Here is a 15554-nt window from a genome sequence, read left to right as displayed (position 1 = left end):
TCCCTCTCAAAACACCGCAGACAGACCAAGTGTGGTTCTATCACAGACCTATGCCTGTGACAGACACCACATGGCTTCCAATCCACAGTATGTTTCTTGGGGGACATCCTTGTCACACCTGGAGAATAAATTCTCGAAATAGTGTAGACAAAAAGTAGAGAAACAAATGTCAAAAAGTGACTGAGGGGTAGCTCTTCACGAATCAGCACTAACTGGTACAGAAAAAAAAGAACTTACATCAGAAAGCTGGGGTGGAGTCTATATAGGCACCGTGCACGTTCCTTGTGGCATGGACTACGCCAACATAGAGCTCAATGATGTCACCTAACGGTGTCGCAAAGGTATTGCATAAAGATTTCCAGATCCATTCTGCGTCTGGGGTATATTCTACGGTAAGGAATCTGTGGCTAGAAGTCTCTATTAGATATCAAATTTTTGAAGATTATCAATAGCAGTATGCAAAGATAAACATCTCAGGAAGGAATGCACAGACTCCGAGGGCTATTACAATGGGCAATGTGTACTAAGCTGCAATTATCTTTAAACAGGCCCATCAGAATTTTAGAATTCAAATAATTTCCTCTTACCATCCTTCACAGTTTCTTTTGTCAAGCTCCTTCCATAGTGCTGGTTATGCGTCTCATAACTGTCTGAATTGGCATGGTAAACCTAATAAAAGGGAGAAGAGAATTGTTATAAAGACTGTATAGACTGTACTTTAATCTGTAACTTGACCTTGCCAGTTTAATACTTGCTTTGACAAAGTTATTTTGACTGGATGTTGGGGCAGTGCTTAAAATCATTGGTTACTTGGAGCTGGTAGGAATCATTAAAAATTAACAAGTGTGATAGACCGCAACAATCTATTGTGGGAAATGTGTACATATATTCAAGGCTAGGCACAAGATTCTTTAGTCACTTATGTATATTTGAAGGTTGGGTTGGAAGTAAAGATGAGTGTCCAGCAGTAGCTAACCAGACAAAAATGTTCAAAAGATCGGGATGTCATGCCATCAACAAAGATCCAGAGTAAATGGGGATAAATGGGGATAAGAACAGACTTTGATGGTCTTCCCACTAGGTAACAGCAGAAAGCAGAGATGATATGTTTTGATGATGTGAATCCATGAGTATAATAACGTGGAGGGGAAAAAAATAGTAAAGTAACTATGGTTGGAGGAGATAATGAGCCAACATAGAATTAAGAGATCATTTTGGAAAAGACATAATAATATGTGCAGTAGCATATATAATTGCCAGCAGTTCACTGCAAGTATCCCTAAAAGGTCCTCTATGAAGAGGGACAGTCACACTGTGAAAGAAATGCTGGAAGATTGAGCCAGAAGGTGAGTGTGATTCAGAACCATCATAAGGAAAATTATGAACATTGTGCACATCCAAACTACAAACAGGATGGCGTCCTCACACCATCACAAAAAAGAGCAACTAAAAGGTGAACATTTATTTATTTTATTTATTTCTAAAGTTTTATAAAGCACGAACCTGATCCCGAAGGATATCAGAGCGCTTTACAATCTGAGGCAAAGGTAACAAATCAGAACATTAGTCTAACATAGGGAATCTAATGGGCATTGAATCAACTAGTACAAACATAACAGCTCAATATAACCTAAGTGCACGAGTAGGATTGGGCTATGTGATGGAGCATAGAGAGATAAGGGGAGTATATACAATAATCATATACAGGAATAATAACCAGTACCCAAAACAATAATTGAAATAAGAGTCAAATGGGGAGTCTAACAGGCATTGAATCAAATGTTGAACATCTAACAGTTTATTTAAACACCTGGTTCCTCATTCCGCATCCCTCGCTTGGGGTGCCGCTCATTGTGTGTTGCTGCTCGTGAGCCTTATTCCCGTTGGGTGCGAAAGGAGGACGTCGTGGTATTCCTGTAAACTTGCCAGCACTTGCTGCCTTGTGCGTGTGGTGAAAGGGGAGAGTTATCTGACAGCTTTAGACGCCGAGGGACTGCGAGGTCCAGCAGGCTCTCTGCTACACAGCTGCTGCCTCTTCCCTCGGCGACCCCCCCCCCCCCGCCCGGACACTTGAAAGACACATCGCGGCCCCCGCTCCGCGGGAGCCGCTCATTGCGTGTTGCTGCTCGTGAGCCTTATTCCCATTGGGTGCGAAAGGAGGACGTCGTGGGATTCCTGTAAACTTGCCAGCGCTTGCTGCCTTGTGCGTGTGGTGAAAGGGGAGAGTTATCTGACAGCTTTAGACGCCGAGGGACTGCGAGGTCCAGCAGGCTCTCTGCTACACAGCTGCTGCCTCTTCCCTCGGCGACCCCGCCCGGACACTTGAAAGACACATCGCGGCCCCCGCTCCGCGGGAGCCGCTCATTGTGTGTTGCTACTCGTGAGCCTTATTCCCGTTGGGTGCGAAAGGAGGACGTCGTGGGATTCCTGTAAGCTTGCCAGCGCTTGCTGCCTTGTGCGTGTGGTGAAAGGGGAGAGTTATCTGACAGCTTTAGACGCCGAGGGACTGCGAGGTCCAGCAGGCTCTCTGCTACACAGCTGCTGCCTCTTCCCTCGGCGACCCCGCCCCCCCCCCCCCCCCCGCCTGCAGTGATTTAATCCCGCTTCCAATCCCGCGATACGGGACGCGCGCGGGACATAGCCCGGGGCGAAGCCCGGGCAAAGGGCGGGCCCTCTGAGGCCCTCAGAGACCGAGTGAGGCCGGGCAGGGCCAACTTTCTTTCACCTGCCGTCTGTTTTGCTATCTGGTTCTCCTATGGCTCAGAGCCCGGCCCACCCATCTGCTGACAAGGTAGGGTGTACTTTCAATGGCCCTCTTGACAACTATTTCACAAAGGCCGGGACTGATCCTGATAGGGAGAAAACCCTGGTGGAGCGTAGGGCAGAGCGTCGCCGCTCTGTCGAAAGTATGAAGAACAAGGCCTCCAATGACTCCTCCCTGGAGGTTCCCCTTTTTACAATTGGATGTACTCCCACCAATGATGACCCTCTACTTCTAGAAAGTTTTCCACTCCTACTGAGAGATTGCACTCCAACTCCCTTGGGCCACTCAGGCCAGTCTGCAAATTTCACCCTTCCCCCGAGCCCGACACTCCCTGATGCCGATTTAACCATCCGGACCTCGGCTCAGGCTAAACATGCTCAAACCAAATTGAGGAAACATGTGCAGGTAAACATCCATCGTCCACCACCTGCAAAGAGAAGACGGAAGGGGGGGGACCGGTTAAAGCCAAAGATCAGTCATTCGGACTTTGGAAAATCTTCTAAATTAATTACCAGAACTGACCTGGCCCCCGTGGTACCCTATGCTAATATCCCTAACCTGGTTTCCCCGCAACCATCGGTACAAGCTGGACAACCAATGACCATCAATGCCCCAATTTACATTCTTGCTGATCCCTCTCCAATGGTTGTTTCAAATGTCGCCTCCCTGGATAACATGGAACATCTAATAAGGTCTTTCATCTTACCTATTATAGAGAGGCTGAGGAGGGTGGAGAAAAAGCTTGAAGCGATCGAAGTTGCGGCTACCAAGGGACTGCCGAGTAGTGTCCCCGTACCATCATCCGAGGTGACTTCCTGCACCTCTGGCACCTCTAAAGGCACTCCTCAAATTAGTAGAAATACGAACTTCAAGCAACAGAAGGCTCCCCCTACCAAACAGATCAATAATCCAGCTCCCATGCCATCCAATCCAACCCAGGCTGTTCCGGTAAAACCCTCTGCCGTGATCCCACAGCAGAATACAAGGACCTCCATCAGACCTACCAGACCACCTCAGAGAACCCATCAAACAGAATTGCCTCCTGAAGCTGCCCCATATGTGGTTGTCCTGACGGGAGTACCCACCCTGCCAGTCAACGAGAGGGAGGGGTATTTCCAGCTTAGAAATAAAATTATGCACTGGCTTGCCCAGTATAGACCACTTACGCATAAGATCAATGGGGAGATCGTGCATGTAAGACGACTCATGGTTGGTCAGTAGGATCAAGGACAACAATGGTGATCTCGTTGTCATAAACTTTAGGGACCCTCAAGCAGTTAATTATATTCTAAATTGGTCTCAGGGTGGTGGCAGTAACTCCATTATCCCACGTCCCTTGACCTATTTTTATCCTAGATCCCCGTTGCTTCCTCCTACCTATATCGGTGGTCAGTTACCCATCCACATTGCCCCCCCACTGACCTACAATTTCAGTTACCCGCCTCAAATTCCACACTTCCACCACGCTCCCGACCCCTTTGGGTGGAATACGGTACCAGCCCGGTCGAAGAGTAATCCTAACAGTAGAATGGATCACTTGAGACCTTTTACACCCTTGGAGACAGCAAACAGGTTCGATGTCTTTTCTGGTTTGGACAGTTGTGATTGAAGTTTACAGCATGATCAGTTCATGGGTGCCCAAACAAAACCAATGGCCGATGGTGTGTCCAGTGGGGGAGCCCAATTTAATGACCCATCTCCCGAGCTGACACCTACTACTGTGCCTCCGCCATCTGACCATGTTCTGGCTATAAGCGGGTGCACATCATGTGTGTCTATTCTCTCCTGGAACGTAGCGGGGTTGCAGAGCAAACTAGACTCTCCTGATTGGGGGTCCTTTATTGACACCCAAGACGTTTGCATGTTCCAGGAGACATGGGCACGGGAGGACAAATGGCGCTTGTGTTATGCGAACTTTACCATCCCAGCCAAATGGGTGGGGAGAGGACGGCCCTCGGGGGGCCTTTGTATCTGGGTGGCATCTCACTTGGGATGCAAGGCTAGGGCCCTCAAAACCAACTCACTGGATGTTCAGTGCGTATTAATGGAATGGCTGAACCATACAAAACTCGCACTGATTAATGTCTATTCCAGACCGGTGGGTTTAACAATGCCATCACCCACCTTTGAGGAGCTCTCTGTATTCTTCCCACACCTCCCAAAGGGTGCTAGGATTTTGGTAGGGGGAGACTTCAACTGTCAGTTCGAGTGGCTCACCCTGACAATGGAGGGAGCACTCGGGGAAGAGGACGGTCTGTGGGGAATACCGCAATTGGTGGGTCCCCCAGCAAAACCATGGACGCCCCTAGCGACACAAATCTTGGCATTCACTCTTAGCAACTCTTTGAGGGCCTGTAATGGCAGATCGGGGAGGGATATCCCTTCTAAACCGACCTTCAACAGGTCCGGTCAAGAGTCCCACTTGGACTACATCTTGGTCCAGACCCTGGATTGGAATAGGGTCTTGGCCTTCGATGTGGTCCAAAGAAGTGAGAGCGACCACAACGCGCTGACTCTCTCGTTGGCCCTGCCATCTGGACCCACGGATGACCAGCTGGACCAGGCAACATCAGTGAATAACTTAACCTTAACCAACGACAGGCGCAGAGTTCGCTGGACCAAACTCCTAGATAATCCTGCACACATCTCGGAGCTCTACGGGAGGTTACTCCCCACATTAGAATCTGTGGGGACAATTATAAACCATCCTCCCTCAGAAGAATTTTTTCTGAAGTTGGGCACTCTTCACATGGACCTGGTGGGCACCCTTGCGGAGCTCTTGAACCCAGTTGTGAGGAAAGGGCCCCGCAGGGCACATAGACAGTCATGGTACAACTCAGCTTGCAGGGAGACAAAGGGTAAGCTGATCGCTGCATTGAAGCATCCCAGGGATCCAGGGGTAATCAGGTTAAGGAGGGTGGAGTTAAAGCAAGCCATCCACAATGCGAAGGTGGCTTGGGACCACACAAATTGGGAAAACATGCTGATCTCCCTCCAGACAAGAGACATTCGCAAGTTTTGGCAGATTGTGAAAACAGGTTCAGCTGAGCCGATTCAAGCAGTTGAGGCCAACATCGCGGCTGCGGTCTGGGAGGACCATTTCCGTTGCCTTTACGAAGAGGCTGCCCCGGGTCTGCCCAAGCCGCAAGCCGGTGTACCACTGGAACACCCCTTGTCGCCGGGTGGGCTAACTGTCCAATCCTCAAACATGGAAGGCGTTGAGCCTTTGCAGTTCTCTTTAGGTGAGGTCATTACTGCAATATCTAAACTACCGTCAGGGAAAGCCCCCGGATTAGACAAAATCCCGGGTGATCTATTTAACACCAACCCATGGTCTGGGCTCCATATCTGTTAATGGTTTTTAATGCAGTCCTTGCAGGAAATAAAAAAAAATACCTCATTCAGTATCCCTCACTCCTCATTCGTCATCCCTTACTCCTGAGCATCCCTCACTTCTTGGTCCTCATTCCGCACCACTCACTCCTGGTTCTTCATTCTGCATCCCTCACTCCTGGTTCCTTATTCCGCATCCCTCGCTCGCTCCTCATACCTCATTCAGTATCCCTCACTCCTCATTCAGTATCCCTCACTCCTCAGTCACTCCTTCGCATCCCTCACTCCTCGGGATCTTCAACGTAATTACAGAATAAAACACTCTAACACAACACAAAACAAAATAACACAACAGCGCAAAAAACAAACAAGGAACAACTTTGTAAAATAGACAAACAAAATTCAAACATTATCCACAGTGCAACATGTGTGGATTTTGGGGGTCCTCCTGGGGACCACCCGAAAGGTGCAGGGACACCCCACAGTCCAAGGGTCCGGAACACAAACTGAGACCAACTCTGGAGCACGGATAGAAAGGATATCCACCACAATCCCAAGAGATGGAGAGAGCACCAACAACAGACACCCACAGCTGTCCGAGGAGGCAATCTGCTGAGTGCCCTGGCTTGTGCACCCCATATACCCTTCATCCCCAGCCGTGCGCGCCAGGTGAACAGCAACAAACATTGATAATTTATAGACAAATAATGATCAGTCCTGATACAATCAGCAGGTGCTGACTGCCTGGCCCCTGCAGGGCATAGGCGAAAAAGGCATGATTATATGTCAAACAAAGGTCAATCCGATAAGCACAGATGGCAGCGGTGAGGCCCCTGCAGGGTGTAGGCGAAAAGCATATCTATACAAATAGGTTCGCAAATGGCAGTCGTTTGGACCCCTGCAGGGCACAGGCGAGAGGCATGACCACACAGCAAGCAGAGATAAATCTGTTGATGGCAGCTGTCGTACGCCCACAGGGCGCAGCGTGAGGACGATAAACATCTGGGAAACTCCCTGTCCGACTGGCCGAGCATGGGCTAGTCAGTTTGCGGCAGGCCAAAACACGAACAGGGCGTGAATGTCCATGCAGGAATGCAGCAGGTCAAAAGTGGAGCTCCAGAGTGTCCGTGATACAGAGAGAAGGCCAGTCACGAAGGGTACAGCACAAAATGGTGGAGTGAAAGGCAAGATAACAGACCTACTTAACAACAGTCCCTCCTTTTGCCATTAGCGAAACCATTTTGAGTCAATTACAATGTTCATCAATAGCTGTGTCTCACGTTCAGTCATTATTTTGTCGTTCGACACATGCATTTATGGGGACTGGTTTGATAGCATTTGCACATAGGCCGCAGAGTGGGGGGCCACATTGAAGGCAAAGACAGCAAAAGAAGATCAATGCAAGAGGTATTAGGATAATCATTAGGACCTTCCATCTGCAGGTCAGTAGACGTTGCCGCATCCAAGAACCAAGGGACCATGAGTCTGTATCTTGATGGAGGTCAGAGGCTATTCGATGGAGTGTGGAAATAGCCTCGTAGACAGACGATGAATGATCCGGAACATACACGCAACAGCTGGTGCCGATGAGGCGACATGCTCCTCCGCGGTCAGCTAGGATGACATCAAGGACCATGCGATTTTGAAGAGTGACGAGGCGTACCGCTTGGAGCTCCGCAGTATTGTTGGCCAGAATACCAGCTGTGATGTTGACGGTGGCTTCCATGACTCTGGTGAGATAGTGAATGGCTCTGCTGTTTGCCATTGGTCCCCAGAAGGGAAGGATGCCCTTCATGGTATCCAGGAATTGATGTCAGCTTTAACCAATTTATTTAACTCTTTTTCGACATCATCCCTATGGAGAATTGGAATATGTCTGACTTTATGTATTTTAGGGCAAGCATTGGATTTTAAAACAATTCGATGTTCAAAGTCATTAAGATTACCTATGTTTCCATTAAAGACTTTGGGAAACTTCTTCAACATTTCATCACATATCAAATCATTCTCATTAAGTATCATGACTGGTTCAGGACTGTTAGGGTTGAGAATTATATATCTAGTTTACCCTGGTCCTTGCAACCCAAAACTGCAGGTCCTTTCTTTGCAACATACAATTTGCTGGTGGTCTGTCTGTTTTTAAATTTGAAAACTAATGGTCTATATCCAACCATATCTATTTTCTCTCCAGAAAATCCTTCTGCCTGGATATCAGATTCTAAAACTTTATCTCCCAAACGTGCAGCATATAGAGATTTCCAAGTAACTTCATCAATAATAGTATATGGCGAACCAGAGTCGCATACATTTGCACAGAAATGCCCCCAATAATCATAGAACATAAGGGGACAGAATTTAGGGATACCACAGAACGGGAATGCTTATTTAGAGGCAAACAATTTTGGGCCTGTCAATATGGTGAGGGGGAATGGCCTGGAAAAGCAATGGCGGAAACTATCTGTACACCCTGTTTCTCCAATTATGTGTTAGAAATACAGAAACCGAATAGTTCAATCCTTTAAGACACGCCTGAAACCCTATACACTACAAAAATAATAAAGCCGCTTGACCTAAATCCATATCTGGATGATGTGGCCTTGGGATGGTTGGGAGAGACACCTGGGGGTGCGACGATGTATAAGGAGTAGTTTCTTACCTGTAACTCCAGTTCTGTAGTAGGGGTATCTCTGTTATAGTCATAATCTAGTGAATACTCCCGCTCATGTGCGGGGACCCCGGAGCAATCAAAAATGATCTCTTAAGCTGTCTTCTTTGCATTCCTGCGTAGACACTTAAGAGAGAATTTAAAGACAAATAATGCAGCCTATACATGCAAGGCTACACTGTCCGGTACTTCAACTAGAAATGCAAAGGATATTCCACCAATATCACATTTAAACCTGTCTGCCAGGTTACACCATGAAAAACACTTCCCCCTTCACCAAATCCTTGGAATGATAGAGAGGAAGGGCAGGACAGACAAGCCCCCATAGGCTGCCATTATGTGGCTTAAAAAGGGATACCGTGCCTTTAAGAAAACTTTCCAGAACTCTCCTGGTATCCCAGAATGCACAGCAACTCCCTCCACTTTCAGTTCTTTTTGGAGCTGTATACAGCTAGACCTGTAGCATTCTTCATTTTATCCTTTTCTCCACCGGGGAGGAGGGCGGGCGCTTATGACTATAAAAGAGATACCCCTACTACAGAACTGGAGTTACAGGTAAGAAACTACTCCTTCTGTAGTAGGGGATCTCTGTGTATAGTCATAAACTAGTGAATAGAATGGCAAGCCCATCCAAAAAACAACCTGGCGGTGGAGAAGAATAAGGGAACACCACTACTGTGCAAACAGATTTCTCAATGAAGCCTGCCCAACCTGAGCATCTGCCCTGGCATCCGAATCCAGACAGTAATGCTTAGCAAAGGTATGGACCGACTTCCAAGTGGCAGCCTTGCAGATTTCTGCAATGGGAACGTTACGAAGCAAAGCTGTCGTAGCCGCTTTGCCCCTGGTGGAATGAGCCTTAGGCTTACCTCCTAAGGTCTTATTCGCTTTCTGATAACAGAGCTGGATACAAGACACAATCCACCTAGAGATGGACTGTTTCGAAGTAGCCAGACCAGTCCTAACCGACCCATAGTTGACAAACAATTGGTCGGATCTGCGAATGTCTTTGGTTTTATCCAGATAGAATTTCAAAATTTCAACACCCTTCTGACATCCAGGGAATGAAGAGACCTGTCCGCTGGAGTAGAAGGATTCAGGAAAAAAGTCGGTAAAGTTATAACCTGATTAACATGAAAACCAGAAATCACCTTGGGAAGGAACTTAGGGTGAGTACGCATAACAACCTTAGCAGCATGTTATGTTATGTTATTAGTTTTTATATCGCGCACAGCTGCCCCAGCGAAGGGGCATCCTGGCGCGTGAACAGGTACTGGAACATAACACAGAACAAGTAAAAGGACCCTAGGCGGGTACAGAAAACAAGAAAGTTTTGATCATACGTCTAAAAACAGTGAGATTATTCAACGCACGGATGTGCACCGGGAGAGCATTCCACAAACCAGCAGCAAGTACTCGATAAGAGCGGCCACCCATCCTACTGAGTTTAAAACGGGGGCAGAGCGCAAGATGGAGAGCCTCCGATCTCAAGGACCTCAACGGGATGTAGGGAATAAGCAAGTTTGCAAGTGCCGGCGGCGAAGAAAGATTCAGAATTTTAAAGGCCAAGCATAGCGACTTGAACTTAATTCTTTGCCTAACCGGCAGCCAATGTAGTGCAGAGATCGTGCTGGACACTGAGCAATGTTTGGGAAGGCCAACAATGGCCCGAGCCGCAGCATTCTGGACCCTTTGAAGTCTAGATGCTTCGGCCTGATTAATCCCCAACAGCAGCACACTGCCGTAGTCCAGCCGAGATAGAACCGTGGCTTGAACCACGAGCTGCCGGGTAGAAGAATCGAAAAACTTGAGGACAGGTCTGAGGCCTCGCAAAATACCATAACAGGTAGCTGCGACCTTCTTCGTGTGACTCGAGAAAGAAAGGGCCGATTCCATCCAAATTCCTAGATTCTTTACCTCGGAAACAGGAACAGGAGTGACACCCAGTTCAGGCGGCCACCACTGATCTCCCCAGAGCTCTGCATGTTTCCCCAACACCATAACTTCAGTTTTTTTGGCGTTCAGTTGTAAGCAATTGGATCTCAGCCAATTTGCTACGGCCAAAAGTCCTGCTCGGAATCTAGGGGCATCCACCTCAGGGTCATCACTCAGAGTCACCGCCAGCTGCGTATCGTCAGCATATGAGGTCATTGTCAGACCCCATTGTTTGATGATCGCAGCTAGCGGTTTCACATACAGGTTGAACAATGTTGGACTCAACGAGGAGCCCTGAGGGACCCCCAGATCCAGAGCATGAAATACAGTATAAGGTTCCTGGCAACACAATGCCTGAATCTCACTCACCCTGCGGGCCGATGTAATGGCCACGAGGAACGCCGCCTTCCAAGAAAGGTGCTGCAGTGAAGCCTTGTGAATAGGCTCAAAAGGTTCCTTCATCAGCCTGGACAGCATCACATTCAGTTCCCATGCAGGCGATGCAAGCCGAACAGGAGGAAACACCTTCTTCAACCCTTTCAAAAAATCCTTAATCACAGGAATCTGGAAGAAGGATGTCTGTGAAGGGCATTTTCTGTACGCAGTCATCGCCGCCAGATGAACTTTAATGGAATGGAAATTAAGTCCAGACTGAGCTAAATGCAGAAGGTATGGAAGGATGACATCTTTCTTGCAGGTCGTCGGATCATAGTTCTTAGACATGCACCAGATGCAGAATCTCTTCCATTTGTAAGCATAAGAGGTCCTAGTAGATGGCCTCTTAGCCTCCTTCAATATGCCCATGCAATCCTCAGGAAGATTCAAGTGGCCATATTGCACCGTAGTTCTGAAAATTCTGGACTCGAGAATTAAACTTCATCATAGCATGACGATTTTTATATCAAAATACAGAGAATGGCTAGTCACTCTGTACAAGCATTTTAGTCATATTCGAGTGACGATTTCACCTCGAAATCGCAGTTTTCGTCTTGAACCCTTGGTTTCCATTTTGTATACGGCAGCCATTTTGTGAGTTGCCCTTTACATAGGCTTATAATACAGCTAAATTCGATTCCAAAGGACACGTACACCTTAATTGACTTTTCTCCGACCTGGACAAGCCGGAACCATTGCCCCAGGCCGAACCTGTTTGGTCAGTTCCTCTCCCAGTGGCCGAATGAGATAGCATCAAGGAACAACAGGCCATAAACCCATTTCATCGCACACACCCTGCCGAATCTTGCTCACACCTGTCCCTGCTCTTTTCTCTCTCACTTGCTTTATGATGGGGAGGTGCCCGTTTTTATTGGGGGTCCACCGATATCTGATGGAAATTGCTGGGCCTTGCCGGGTAATGTGTTGTGGGCTGGACAAACGGAACTGTGGGCTGTCATCATGACTCTGCTTTTTCTTTGTAATGGGAACATGTCTATGGTATACTAAAATTCAAGGAATGTTTGCCTAAAGCACAATATTTCGTATAAAAAGAGAAGCCTGACTTTGTAAATTTGAGCAGTCTCCTGAGAATATACATCCCGTGCTGTTGTACTTCTAGGACGCTTGTTTCTTGGTTGCAGCCAATAAAATCGATCCTTGACTTCACCTAGAAGACTGAGTTTCTGTGGTCTGAATCAGGAAAGTACTCGAGGTCTTTAGGTGTACCCTGACACCGCTGGGTTACCGGTTCGGTACCGGTTCTGAAAAACCCAGTACCTCAGTTGGCGCCCAACGTTGGGCGATTCCAGCGGTACCGGTCCAGCCAGAGGTTCGTGAGGAGCTTCGTGTGAAAATTCTGGAGGAAGGCCATCCACTTCATCGACCCCTGCATGTCGACGTGGTCCGAAAGTCTTTGCTGCGAGGTTCCCCGCTTCCCGACGGCTACAAAGGACTGCTGCCCTGGCTATCGCCCTGATTTGGACCCTTGAAGTTTGGTAGAGCGAAACGATAAGACGAGTCTTCTGGTGACGTCATCGATATCTCAGTTAAGTATAAGTGGAGCGTCTCCCAGTCCTTAGTTGGTCTTAGTTTGGGTATTCCCTTTGGGATCATTTTTGGAACTTGCAAGTGCCAAAGCCAAAGGACTCATGTATTCACGAGAAATATCGTAATCGATAATCCTTTGAAGTTTGAAGCTAGACTAGAGAGCGAAGATGCCTGGTCTTAGCAGACTTGGAAATTTGTTTTGTCTTGGTTGTAATAATAGGGACTCCCGATTGGAGGACTCATGTCCGGTTCCTCCGATTGGAACTCCAACTTATGAATTATATGTGAAACATGGAGTAGGCCCCATCACATATAATGAAGTGTGGATCAAATACACCAGAAAAGATGGTGTTTTAAAATGGCCCCAATATGGTAGCTTTGATACAGAAATCTTAGATAACCTCGAAGTTAAACTTTTTAAGAAGAAAGCCTGGCCGGCGATGTTTGACTCTTTCCGCCTATGGCGTAAGGAAGCCAAACAGAAGGAAATTAAATTAGCAAAGAAAAATAAGAGAGAAAGGGGTATTTCGATAATGCAAGCTGCTATGCAGTGACAATGAAGTAGAACAGATGAGTGAGCAGTTGCACAGGCAACGTAAAATGGTAATAGATAAATGCTATCCAGTCTTGCCGCCTCTTCAGCAAGATGCAGCAAAAGAGCTTGGAAAACATCCGTTAATGGCACATTTATTAAGGTTCGCCACCCCCCTGTGCGCAAAATGCCACGGCACCTCCGCAACCTTTAGTTGCGCAACCTGTGATTGCATTGCCTCCTGCTCCTCCACAGCACCCACCAGCTTTTCTTCAGCTGGCTCCTGCTCCTTCGGTGCAGCCTCCTCAAGGCCCACCGATCACATCTGCTTCACCTGTGCTTTCTACGACTTTGCCTAGTACACCTTCTATTTCTCCTAAAGCTCCCTCTGCTATTGCCTCTGCTCCTGCCTTATCTCACCCTGTTTTTCCACCCATTCTTCCGTCAGTTTCTCCTTCCGTTCGACAGAGAATGGCCAACACTGTTACTAATCTAATACGACCCCTAACACGGAACGAAGACAGTTGCGGAGTCAACTGCCTGACTATCGAGAGAGAGATTTACTGAATCGTTTAGCGCATAAATGGGTTATCGACGCTGTAAGGTATGATGTAGAGTCTGTCATGGAAGTCTTCCGTCAATGGGAAGCACCGAAGCAGAGATAAATGTGTGTTTTTCTCTGTGAAGATTTGGAAGACAATGATCTGGAATAAAACCCGCCCAAGTTGTGTCGTGTGCGGTTGAGTTCGCCGAGGGCATGATCGTAGGTCTCGATGTCGAGAGAGCGGTTGAGACATTGTTGTCATATCGGAGTAAGGGGGGCACTTCTCGATCACTATTTGAGCATGACGTATCCGGTAGGAAAAAGGCGCGACAGTACCCCATGAGAGAAGTCCCTCCAGTATGGAAGGAAGAAGTAGCAGCTGGTCCTGATAATGTTCCACCACTTGTGCCAGCACATTTTCAGCGTGTGTGGGTACATGTTCCTTGGAAGCGAGCTGAAGTTTTGGCCCTTAAACAGACATTGCCTGATCCCCGTAAAAATCCCGCAGGGTATTACAAAGAGTTGTTACAGACTGCTGGGTCATGTATCATGAATTTAGCAGATATAGACATGTTGTTTGGAAACGTTGTTCCACAGCCTCTATGGGGAAAGATTCGTCATGCAGATCATGATCAGGAGTTAGGTGACTCATGGGCTAATATTACTGCTGCAGATGGCCGACAAGTTGGTGGTGCTAAGCCTGAGCCTTTAGTAGCTGAACTTCCTGGTAAAATAATTGATTACATGAAAACGATAATGCCTGCGATGCGAGTAAATTGGGATAAGTTGTCTGCATGTAAGCAGAAGAAAGATGAGACGGTCTCAGATTTCTTCACCAGGTTTGAAGAAACGTTTGTCGACCACAGTGGTCAAGATATGAGCACAGAAGGTGGTCAGCGACTGTTCGTCGATAAATTTGTGCACAATCTGCTTCCTGAGTTGTGCAAAAAGTTGAAAGATTCAGAGAGTTCTTGGGCAGTTTCCTCTTCAGCACAAATATTGGCTACTGCACAATATTACGAAAATCGAGACAAAGACGAGAGAGATAGAGCAGAAAAGAAAACTAAGGAGCTGAAAACGAAGGTTTTGTTACAGCAAGCATATCCGCCACGTGGTGGCCAGAATAATGGTGGTCAGAATAACTATCAGAGTAATTACCAGCAGCCTCAACAGTATCAGAGGAACTCGCAAAGAGTCGAGTATACTCAACCACGTGTCCCTGTAGGCCCCAATCAGTGTTCATATTGTAAAGAAGAGGGTCATTTCAAGTATAGCTGCCCTATTTTATTACAGCGTGCAAATGGTGCTTCTGGTGTAAGAGGTCGAGGTGTTCAACAAGCGTCTAGAGGTAGAGGACGTGGAAATTTCCCCCAGAACACACAGTCTCTTGCACCTCAAAATTCTATGAATAGGTTTGATCAGCAGAATAACGCATCTGGTAGGACAGCTCAGTACTATGCTGATGATTACTATACAGAAGATGAGCATTGGGAAGGTAATGATTGCTAGGACAGCCATAGACAAAGAGAGGGAGTTGTTTCAGTTCCAGTAGATCAGAGTGGACCATACGTCGAGGTGATCACATCAGGTGTGTCAGAGCCTTTTCTGTTGGATACTGGTGCTACAAAGAGTTCTATTATGCACTCCAAACTCCCTTGCGCACCTTTGTCTGGCGAAATGAATGTTTCTGTAGGTTTTTCTGGCGCCCCGGTTAGGAACCCGATTTCTAGTCCCATGTCTCTTTCTGTTGGTCCTTGTGAATTAGAAGCACCCCTTATTCTGACAACAGGTTGTGGTG

General features: G+C 47.3%; 1 protein-coding gene across 1 annotated transcript in view; it reads right to left on the bottom strand.

The window, feature by feature from the left end:
- Positions 1 to 15554, bottom strand: part of IPMK (inositol polyphosphate multikinase) — a 166014-nt gene that overhangs the window by 18612 nt on the left and 131848 nt on the right. Inside the window, exon 5 of the mRNA XM_078642872.1 lies at positions 588 to 669. Within this exon, the coding sequence (XP_078498998.1) occupies positions 588 to 669 (82 nt within the window). The remainder of the gene's footprint in view (positions 1 to 587; positions 670 to 15554) is intronic.

The sequence above is a fragment of the Lissotriton helveticus genome, chromosome 5_1 (assembly GCF_964261635.1).
Source record: "Lissotriton helveticus chromosome 5_1, aLisHel1.1, whole genome shotgun sequence".
Lineage (NCBI taxonomy): Eukaryota > Metazoa > Chordata > Amphibia > Caudata > Salamandridae > Lissotriton > Lissotriton helveticus.
This window is presented reverse-complemented; position numbering and strand designations above follow the sequence as displayed.